Genomic DNA, 10,641 nt, shown 5'->3' with positions numbered 1-10,641 from the left:
CGGGTCCCTCCGGTGACCGGCACTCCTCTTGCAGGTGAATCGTCTCCCCACACCGGCCCCAAAATCTCCCAGTTCCGGGCCCGGAGGCAGCCGCCGGAGGAGCCCGAGCCCCCCGAGGACCTCCTCGCTGACGCTAATCCCAGGAAGAGGGACCGGGACTGTGTCCCGCTCAGCTCCTCGCCACCTCCCGCACCCTGCAGTAGGTTTGACCCATCCCTGGTGCTGCTGGCCCCTCTCCCCCCGCCCCGCGCGGTGCAGGGTGCTGGAGCATCCCCTGGATCACCCTGTGTCAGTGATGCTTCTCTTCCTGCCTCCTGGTGTCTCTCCCAGCCCCGAAGCCAAAGCGACAGCGCCTGGAAGCTGCTAAGAAGCTCAGTTTTGGTGCAGATGATGAGTTGGCGCTTGATGTTTCCTGTGATGGTGGCCCAGAGGCACCTCTTGCTTCCCACAATACCAGGTTGGCCACTTTGAACCCCATTTTTAGCAGGGGTGAGGGAAAGGGCCCTTTAACCCCACTTTCAAGGACCCTTTCCCTCAGCCCTGCTAAAGGAATTTGGTGTTTTGCAGCTCCAACCACCTGGACATAAGTGGCATGACCCCCCTGCAGACCACACCATCCTCTAAGAAGTGGGTGCTCAAGAGACCTCCTATCCTGGAAGACTACATCAATGTGACATCCACCGAGGGTACCAGGGTCTTCCTGGTGTTGAAGGATGATCCCTCTGGGATAGGAGCGGATGTAAGGAGGGATCTGAAGGTTGGGTTTCCTTCTCTGTGGTCTCCAGATGGTTCAGGGGTTTGTTTGTGCTGTGTCCTTGCAGCTCCCAGATTCCCTGGGCTGGAATGCACGCACGCCACTCCACTTGCTGGGAGTGCCATTCTCCTACCTGAAGGAACAGGTGAATGAAGAGGTATCACATCTTACTCTGACCTTCCCATCTTTCCCTGTGACCCCTGGTAGCCACAAGGTTGGCTCCCAAATCCCTGTTCCCCCCAGCCATGGATTACTGGGGTGTCTCTGACCCTCCTCTCCCTCTCTTTGTGCTCAAGCGTCGCAGGCATGTCCTGGAGGCATCACAGCAGCTGACAGAGATAATAAATAGGTGAGATGTTGGAATGAAATCCCACTCCTATTCCTGAAACGCAGTTGGTTGGAACTCCCACAATACTTCATGGGAGTCCAGATTTTAGGGACTTGCAAGCAGAGGAGCCCTCATCATCCCCAGACTGGGAGGCCTGGGTGTAATTCCTAGCTCTGCTCTGGCTTCCTGAATGGTTTGGGCAAGCTTATCCTTTCTTGCAGTTGCCTTGAGAGTGAGCCCAGTGCTGAGAGCCTGGAGCCTGCTGGGAACACGGATCCAGCGGCCGAGGAGGAATCTGCACTCCATTGCCTCTGGGTGGACAAATTCACTCCTCAGTGCTACCTGGAGCTGCTGAGTGATGATGTGAGGTGCTAAGGATAAGTGGAGCTTGGGGTTGGGTGGGTTTAACACCTCTTCCTTCATGCTGTGGGACCAGGGTGTTGCCTTTGGAAGCACTGCTGGGGGCCTGTGTCCATGCTGGCCCTTCCTGGGAGCAGTCCTAAGTCCCTGAGAGCTTGGGATGGCAATTTTTCAGCTGGAGGCTGAGGGGCTTCTGACAAAAGAAACTATGAAACATGACCAAAACAAGACAAAAAAGATTGTGAGGAGTTTAGCCAGGAATTGTCAGCTATTTTGATTTTTTTTGAGCTCTAGGAATTTTGTAGGGAATTGGAAATGATGGAAGAGACTGAGAAGTGCTGGGTTGAGCCAAGACAGCAGGGATGGGACTGATGTGACTTGTCCTGGGTTGCCCTGAGGGATGGTGGCTGAACTGGGAAGAGAAGTGCATTCCTATGCTGTCCCAGGGCGATGCCAGGTGGAAGCCTAAGCAGCCTCTCCCATGGAGGAGAACCTTTTACTGGATCCTTCTGAGATTCCATGGACTTTTTGTGCTTTCTTTCCCAACCTGCAGTACACAAACCGTTGCCTCCTGAAGTGGCTCAAGCTCTGGGACACGGTGGTGTTTGGGAAAGAGAATGCTGTGAAGAAAGCCAAGCCCAGCACTGCAGCTCGTCCCCCATTCAGCCATCCCAAAGAACATCCAAACAAGTGGAAAACAAAGGTCCAGCTTACAGAGGAGATTCTGGAGGCTGAGCTGGACCAGCACAAGAGACCCAAACACAAGGTGAGCAGAACAGGATGTCACTGCCGTGGGTCTCCTCCCCTGTCCTCATCCTGCCACCAGGCTGAGGAGCAGAGTCTTCTCCTTGGTGGGAGCTGAAGAAGCTCTACTTCACTGCCTGCCAGTCTGACCTTACCTCTGTGCCACAGGTAGCCCTGCTCTGTGGCCCACCTGGCTTGGGAAAGACCACACTGGCCCATGTCATTGCGAGGCATGCGGGGTACAATGCCGTTGAGATGAACGCCAGGTGAGTCTGTGCCAGCTGCCCAGCACAGAACCTGGGACAGGTGTTGCTGTGGTGGAGATGGTGCCATGCCAGAGGTGATGCTGTGCTGGAGGTGATGCTGTGCTGGAGTGGTCCTGTGCTGGAGGTGACACCGTGCCACACTAACCTGGCACCATCCTGTCTTGCAGTGATGACCGCAGCCCTGAGGTTTTCAAAACCCGCATCGAAGCTGCCACCCAGATGAAGTCAGTGCTGGGAGCCAATGAGAAGCCCAACTGCCTCATCATCGATGAGATTGATGGTGCACCTGCAGTGAGTCCCCAGGCACCTGGATCTGGCCACCTTTTGCATTAATTGCTTAATATGACCCCATTAGCAGCTCATCCCCTTTTACATCAGCTGTTTCTTGCCTCTCAACAGCAAGAATTCATCCCTTCTTTCCTTGTTTTTTTTCCCAAGGCATCTATCAATGTGCTGCTGAACATCATCCACCGTAAGGATGTGGAGGGTGAGGCAGCGGGTGGCACGGGCCGGAGACGGCGACGTGAGGGTGGATTGCTGCTCAGGCCCATCATCTGCATCTGCAACGACCAGTGAGTGTCACCTCTGTGTCTTGGAGGGGACAGAGACCAGACAAGGCAAGGATTTGGTTGCTGTTGCTGTCTCTCTTTGAGCAGAGCACCTTGAATCCTGAGTTCAGTTTTGGGCCGCTCACAAGAAGCACACTGGGGAGTGTGTCCAGAGAAGGGAACAGAGCTGGGGAAAGGGCTAGAGCACAAGTCTGATGAGGAGTGGCTGAGGGGGCTGAAGGAGCTCAGCCTGGATAAAAGGAGGCTCAGGGTGGCCTTTCTTGCCCTCTACAACTCCCTGACAGGAGGTTGGAGCCAGGTGGGGGTCATGCCCTGCTCCCAGGGAGCAAGTGACAGGATGAGAGAAAATGGTCTCATATTGTGCCAGAGGAGGTTTAGATTGGAAATTAGGGAAAATTCCTTTACCAGAAGGGTTGTCCAGCCCTGGCACAGGCTGTCCAAGGCAAAGGTGGAATCACCATCCCTGGAGGGATTTAAAAGACATGTAGATGTGCTGCCTGGGGACATGGTTAGTGGTGGTGTTGGCAGTGCTGGGGCAACAGTTGGACTTGATGGTCTCAGAGGGCTCTTCCAACCTTAATGATTCCATGATTAGTAGCTGGATTTCTTCCTCTGCTGTGGTCACTCAGACACCACTGTCCTTCCCTTTGCCAGGTACGTCCCTGCCCTGCGCCCGCTCCGGCAGCAATCCTTCCTGCTCAGCTTCCCTCGGACAGCAACGTCCCGGCTCGCCCAGCGGCTCTGCGAGGTGCAGCATGGCTGAGGCCCCCCTGGCCCCCCAGCTGACAGTCCCTCCCTCTGACTCCCCTCTCCTGCTCCTGCAGATCGCCCTGCAGCAGGGCATGAGGGCAGACATGAGTGCACTGCTGGCCCTCTGCGAGAAGACCGAGAACGACATCCGCTCCTGCATCAACACCCTGCAGGTACCAGGGGCACCAGGACATCCCTGAGGGACACAGATGTGCTGTAGCTCTGGGCTTGGTCTGGGCTTAGATGGGGGTGGAAGGGAAAAAACTTTGTTCCAGGCAGATCCCTAAAATATCCACCCTGTCCCCTGTGTTATTTTTAACTCTACAAATGGCAGAAGAGTGGGTGTCGCTGTCTCTGGCTTTCCTCAGTAGTTGTGGGGAGCCCCTCTGTTTCCCTCAGCCCCTCACTTGTGTTGCAGTTCCTGCACAGCCGAGGGCAGAAGGAGCTGAATGTGCAGGTGGTGCAGACGATGAAGATTGGCTTGAAAGACCAAAACAAGGGGCTCTTCTCGATCTGGCAAGAGATCTTCCAGCTCCCGAGGCTCCAGAGGTAAAATGGGGGATTTGTTAGATCTGCTGTGTGCTTGGGCTGTGCTGCCTTGTGGTGTTCTGGTTGCTCAGAGAAGCTGTAGTTGCCCCATCCCTGGAAGTGTTCAAGCCCAGGCTGGACGGGGCTTGGAGCAACTTGAGTTAGTGGAAGGTGTCCCTGTCTATGGCAGGGGGTGGAACTGGGTGGTCTTTAAGGTCCCTTCCAACCTAAACCATTCCATGACTTTGTGATTCCATGATCTGCTTGCAAGACACTGGGTGGTCCTGGAGAGCTGGCTTGCCCTTCAGCAGATTTGTATCAGTCACAGAACAGGTTGCTCAAAGCCCTGTCCAACCTGGCCTTGAACACTTCCAGGGATGGGACAGCAACAGCTTCTCTGGGCTGCCTGTGCCAGTGCCTCAGCACCCTCACAGGGAAGAATTTTTCCTTATATCCAACCTAAACCTTTCTCTGTCAATTTAAAGCCATTCCAGATGCTTTTTGACCACTCCGTTTAGCACCCAGTAATTTGGCATTGCCTCCAGTCCAGTTTGCAAGGGTCCCAGTATTCCTTGCATAGGTCCCTTCAGGGCCAGGGAACCCTCAACTCTTCTCTTTGGGCTCCCCCCAGGCCCAGGATAGGAATGGACCCCTCTTTGCCAGCCCAGCTCCTGATGGGTGATGAGGACCTGTCATACCTCAGGGGTTCATCTGGTTTCAATTCCACCTCCCACCGCTTCCACCACATCCTGCACCTCGCCATCTCCTCAGGGGAGCAGGAGAAGCTTGCCCAGGTAAGAGCAGCCAAGAGGAGAGCCAGGCCCCTTGCCCTGCTACGTTGTGCTGGAGCTGAGCTCAGTGGGAAGCTCAGAATCCTAGTGACATGCTCTGACAGGACCATCTACTGGACCTTCAACTGTTTCTAATCCCACATTCACTTCCAGGGCCTGTTTGAGAATTTCCTGCACATGAAGCTGCGGGATTCCACCCTCAGCTCGGTGTGCTTGGCCCTAGAGTGGTTGGGCTTTTCTGACCTGCTGAGCCGAGCTGTCCTACATGGCCAGAGCTTCCAGCTGATGCGATACCTGCCCTTCCTGCCCGTGGCTTTCCACCTGCTCTTCGCAGCCACCAACATCCCCCGACTCTCTTATCCCAGCAGCCAGCACGAGGCAAGTACCAGGAGGGCACAGTGGCTCTGCCCCCTCCAGGGACACCATGGCTGAGCTGTCCCTGTCCTCTCCACCAGGCTGTGGCCAAGCTGAACCACATGCAGAACCTGGTGATGTCCATGGTGTCGGGGATCACGCCCAGTGCCCGCAGCCGCGCAGGGCAGCAGTCGCTGGTTTTGGAGGTGCTGTGTCTGCTGCTGGACATCATCTCTCCAAAACTCCGCCCGGTGAGTGCCCCCTGGCCCCCCTCTCATTGCGGTGGCAGGAGTTCTGTCTGGGTGACATGCCCCCTCTGCAAGCTCCTCTGTGAGGGCTGGAGGACATCCCCTGTGCTGTATTGCCCAGGCTGAGCTATCCTGGATGTCTGTCCCAGATTTGGGGTTGGTTTGATGTTGCAGCTGATGCAGATGTTGGTGAGAAGCTGGGCATGTGGCTCTGAGATACCCAGCTGTGTGGAGGGGTCCTGGATCCCTGCACCTGGAGTGGGCTTGGCTGAGCAGGAGTTCGGGGGTCTGTCACAGTCCCTTACCAGCACCTGGGTCACCTAGACCCATTTGTCTGTCTCCCTGCTCTGGGATGGATGTGTGACCCTAATAGGGAACTAAACTTAGTCTGAACCTCGTGAGTATTAACTGTCCTTCGTCACACAGAGACAAACCCTGTGCTTCAGGCTATTTTTGTGTTTAGAAGTTATTCTGGATGAGTGATGCTCTCTCCTCCCCAGGTCAACACTCAGCTCTACAGCCAGAAGGAGAAGCAACAGCTGGCAGACCTGATCAGCACCATGCTGGCCTACAACCTCACCTACCACCAGGAACGCCTGCCCGAGGGCCAATACGTCTACAAGCTTGATCCGTGAGTCCCAAGGGTGAAGAGAAGGTGTGGGGGTTGAAATTCTTCCCTGTAAGGGTGCTGAGGCACTGGCACAGGTTGCCCAGAGAAGCTGTAGCTGCCCCATCCCTGGAAGTGCTCAAGGCCAGGTTGGATGGGGCTTGGAGCAACCTGGGCTAGAGGGAGGTGTCTCTGCCCATGGAACGAAATGAGCTTTAAGGTCCTTTCCAACCCAAACCATTCCAGGATTCTCTGATGATCCCATGCCAGTAACAGCAGAGAGCTCAAGAAGGAGTCAGAACTCCTGGCTTTGCTCCATCCACAGCATGGTCTGGCTGCCCCTGTTGATTCCTTGGGCTGAGGCTGAAGCAGAGCTGGTTTAGCTTTAATGGGATTAAAGGAGAGGAAGCAGCTTCCTTTGGCTCTCACCGGAGCTGGAGGAGGAGGGACTGAAGCAGCAGGGCACAGCAGGTCCACCTGGGCATGTTGCAGACAGGAGGTCACTGTCACCAAAGTTAATTAATAAATTCACAGCTTGACCATTGCTAGAGCTGATCCTGACTCTGCTTTAAGTTTGTGCAGAGCTGTAAACACCCAGGAGCCTTCGAGAGGCAATACAGACCTGGCCACAGTGAGGAGCAACACTAATGTCTTCCTGGTGCAAAGCTAATTACAAAAATGAGTCTCTGTTAAATCAGCAACTATCTAATTACAGTGAAGTGCTCTAGTATGCTTTTTTTCCTCAGGGAAAGGCCCGTGGGGATCCATTCTCCCCCTGTCCTCCCCATGCCACCTCCCCAGCACAGCCATGTGGAAAACATGGGATGTTGGGAACCACCTTTTGGAATTACTTTTGGGGTTTTGTGAGTTCAGGGCCTGTTTCCTGGCTGTGAGCAGAATCACAGAATCATCAAAGTTGGAAGAGACCTTCAAGATCATCAAGTCCAACCATCATATGATGGGGACCATGGGGGTGTCACATCCTGGTGACACCTGAGTTGCATCCCAGTATCTCTCTGGCAAACAAATCTGTTGTTGGCAGCAAAACTTGTGTTTTCTCTGTAAAACTTTGAAGCATCGATTTGACAGCTCATTTCTAACTGTCTGCAGAGCTATCTGACATAGGACTTTTCTCCCTATAAGGACAATAATATTAAATAAATGGTGGATACATATGAAATATTTAGAGCTGGCAGAGGGACTGGCCCAGCTGGCTCCTTGATGCTGGGGGTGTTGCTATACTGAAACAAGCCTAACACCAGACCTGGTGCACCAACCTCATTAAGAATCCAACTGCTCTGATGATCCCAAATTACTGTTCATGGCTGTATTTCAATTAAACATCTCCCCATGGGCACCTTGGGGTGGCTGTGAAGGGTCACGGTGCTGCTCCTGCCTCAGCTGTGCTATGCCCTTGGCGTTTTCAGGGCAATCTGTTCCACACAGACCCGCCTGCAATTTCCTCTTGTTGCTTTAAAACCAAGATTAAAAATCCTGTAATCCCTCCAGCATTCCCATTCCACCCTGCAGCACCCTGGCTCCACACAGCCAGCACCACTGGAGACTCGGAGAGGGCAGTGGTGGGGAAACTGAGGCACTGTGGTCAGGATCACACTTGGAGCCTGGGGGGGACAGTGTTGGGGGGTGTGTGTGGCCCATGTCCCTGTGCTCATGTCAGGCATAATGTTTGCATAATGTTGGCTTATTTTTAGTTTTGATTTATTCTCTCTGCTTCCCCCTCTCCGTGCTGCAGGAATGTGGAGGCTGTGTGTCGCTTCCCAGAGCTGCCAGCCCGCAGGCAGCTCAGCTACCAGGCCAAGCAGCTCATCGCCAGGGAGATTGAGCTGGAGAAGATGAGGAGGATGGAGGCATTGCTGCAGGCACGGAGCCTGGGAGAGGTAGGGAGGGAGGTTTCCGGGGGGGTGGCAGGGCTGTGGATATGGATAAAATCCTTAGGGATGGTGTGGAGATGTGGTTTTTCCAAAGCAGCCAGTGGCTTTCGCTCTGCAAATGGAAATCCAGGATTAACCCCCCTCAGTCGCAGCTGTTTGCCTGCACATCTGCCTTCAGGGCTTCACTTCTGTGTTGGCATGGTGAGTCCAAAGGGCTCAGCTTTTTACAGGAATTCTGGAAGGAAACACTCCGCTGTAAGTTGGAGCTCTGAACCCTACAGCTCTCTAATGAGGGTTGTGATGAGGTGAGAATTTTGGTTCATTTGGCTTTGGTTTGGTCATGTCCGTGGGGGAGCTGACCTGCTCTCCCCTTGCTGCATCACTTCCAAAGGTCCCAAAGCCCCCAGGAGGAGTAGAGTTGCTCTGCCCACTGCCAAAACCCTCCATGGAGGCAGAAGAAGATGGAAGAAGGGTGGAAAAAGCTGAGAAACATCTCAGGTGTAGCTGGTGCCTGCCCTGCCCTGGTGCCACAGGGATAATTGATCCCTGAGAGCCCCTTCTGGCAGCAGAAGGGCTCTGGGGGGATGTGTGGGGCAAAGATGCTGCAAAAACATCTCTGAAGGCTCCTTGTTTACATGGTGCTGACTGTGAAGTCCCAGGGAAAGGGACTTCAGCTGGGACTGATCCCATATGCTGCTGCAAGGCAGAAAAGGATGGAAAAATCTGTGCCAAGCCGTTGGGATATTGTAATGAAACTGACAGCAGATAGAAGGGTTGGGGTGGGATGGGTGACAGGTGCTTGATGGCCAAACCTTGAGGTCTGGTCTCTCCCCACAGGAACCTGGGAATGGCCTCAGTGAGGAGCGAGCAGACACGGGGCCAGCAGGGACACCCAACCACCAGCAGCGCCTGGAGCACATCGTGCGGAGGGCAGCGGTGCACGACAAGGTGAGGGGCTGCAATTCCTGCTTCAGTTCCCAGCAGCACTTACCTGGGCTGCCAGAGCCTCACTGGCTCCACTGGTATTTATACTTTTTAGTCCAGGTTCTTTTAATAGCCCAGCAGAGCACTGTGTGTCCCATAAAGGCATCGCTGGGATTGCAGCTTCAGGATGAATTAGATCTGGGTGACATTATGGATGTGCTCTGTGAAGCTTTCAGGGGTGGGGGAGGAAATAGATGTGGGTATTTGGGCTGAAATAGCTGAATCTGGGCTCTGTGGAAGCTGCAGGTTGGAAAAGCTGATTGGGAGGGATGTGTCCATCCTCCACTGATCCCCCACCCTGGGCATCCCAACAGTGGCCAAGGTGAGCAGAGGTGGTTTCCTGCCACTGCCACTCTCCCGGGCTCAGCTTCTGGCCCTTGGCTGTCCATAAAACCCCATTTTAGCAGGATCAGCCTTAAATTTTATCTTTCCCACCTGGGTTTGAATGCTGTTTGCATTCCATCAAGGCCACTGGCCCTTTCTGCAGCGTTGGCTCCTGCTCTCTGTGGAGTTGCCTTGGGGTGACTGAGCTTTAATCGGACAGAGCTGAGAGGTGTCACCTGTGTCCAGTTCTGTGCAAAGAGGAACTTGCCTTGTTTTTGGCTATCTCCAAACATGAGGTGTAAGTGCAGGTGCTGCAGAGTCAACTCACCTTCTGCTTTTTGCTTTTCACAGCCTGAGACTGATTTTTTTGGGAGGCCAATTGAGCGGAAGCAGGTGGCCACAGCTCTGGGTAGGTGGCAGAGGGATGGAATGCCCATAGGTGACCCCAGCCCTGGGCAGGTGGCACAGACACCCAGCACGGGATGGGTGGCAGTAGGTGGCCCCAGCCCCAGGGATGGGATGGCCATGGGTGCTGCTGGGGGGGTCCCTGCATTCTCAGTGCCTGGACAAGAGTGGCTCCTGTCTCTGAGCACCATCCCTGGGGGACATAAGCAGGGTGGAGAAGGGATTTTTGGGTGCACAGACCCCAACACAGTGGGCAGGTCCATGATTCTGGCACCCATCCCAATGGATTTATGGGTGCTGTAAGAGTTTGCAGAACTCAGGACATGGAAGCATCAGCTCTGCCCTTCCAAACCCACTCTCTGTTCCCAGCAGCAGCTCCCTGATTCACCCCTCTCCATCCAGCCTGAGCACAGGTTGTAACTTTTAGAGTTTCTGCAAGTTTTTGAGCTGGATTTTCCCTCCTCACAGCCCCTCAGGCCTCTAAGGAAGAGTCTCTGGAAAGCCAGATGGGAAAGGCTGTGGGGAGGAGCGACGTGTGGTTCCGGTTTAATGAGGGTTTTTCCAACGCTGTCAGAAGGAATATCTACATCAAGGACCTGCTCTAGCAGGGCAGAGATGGAGCCAGGACATTATAGAGTTGGAACTGAAGGGATAAACTGACTTTTGGCTTTCTAACCCATGGATGGTGTGTGTGTGTGTGTCCATGATCTTTGTTTGTTTATTTTTATAACCCACTT

General features: G+C 54.2%; 1 protein-coding gene across 1 annotated transcript; it reads left to right on the top strand.

The window, feature by feature from the left end:
- Window positions 1-6: 6 nt before the first annotated feature.
- Window positions 7-10,509, top strand: CHTF18 (CTF18, chromosome transmission fidelity factor 18 homolog (S. cerevisiae); the record flags this gene model as incomplete). The annotated part of the gene is made up of 21 exons (XM_009069255.1): window positions 7-199; window positions 331-457; window positions 568-739; window positions 822-911; window positions 1,051-1,103; window positions 1,304-1,445; window positions 1,996-2,208; window positions 2,355-2,452; window positions 2,620-2,743; window positions 2,891-3,024; window positions 3,676-3,769; window positions 3,846-3,944; window positions 4,190-4,320; window positions 4,931-5,093; window positions 5,244-5,468; window positions 5,546-5,695; window positions 6,193-6,323; window positions 8,053-8,197; window positions 9,029-9,139; window positions 9,851-9,908; window positions 10,373-10,509. Coding segments are annotated over 21 exons (2,790 nt in total), but the record flags the coding sequence as incomplete, so codon positions are not given.
- Between the last annotated feature and the right edge of the window lie 132 nt (window positions 10,510-10,641).

This window comes from Acanthisitta chloris, unplaced genomic scaffold (genome assembly GCF_000695815.1).
Source record: "Acanthisitta chloris isolate BGI_N310 unplaced genomic scaffold, ASM69581v1 scaffold20902, whole genome shotgun sequence".
Classification (NCBI taxonomy): Eukaryota; Metazoa; Chordata; class Aves; order Passeriformes; family Acanthisittidae; genus Acanthisitta; species Acanthisitta chloris.
This window is presented reverse-complemented; position numbering and strand designations above follow the sequence as displayed.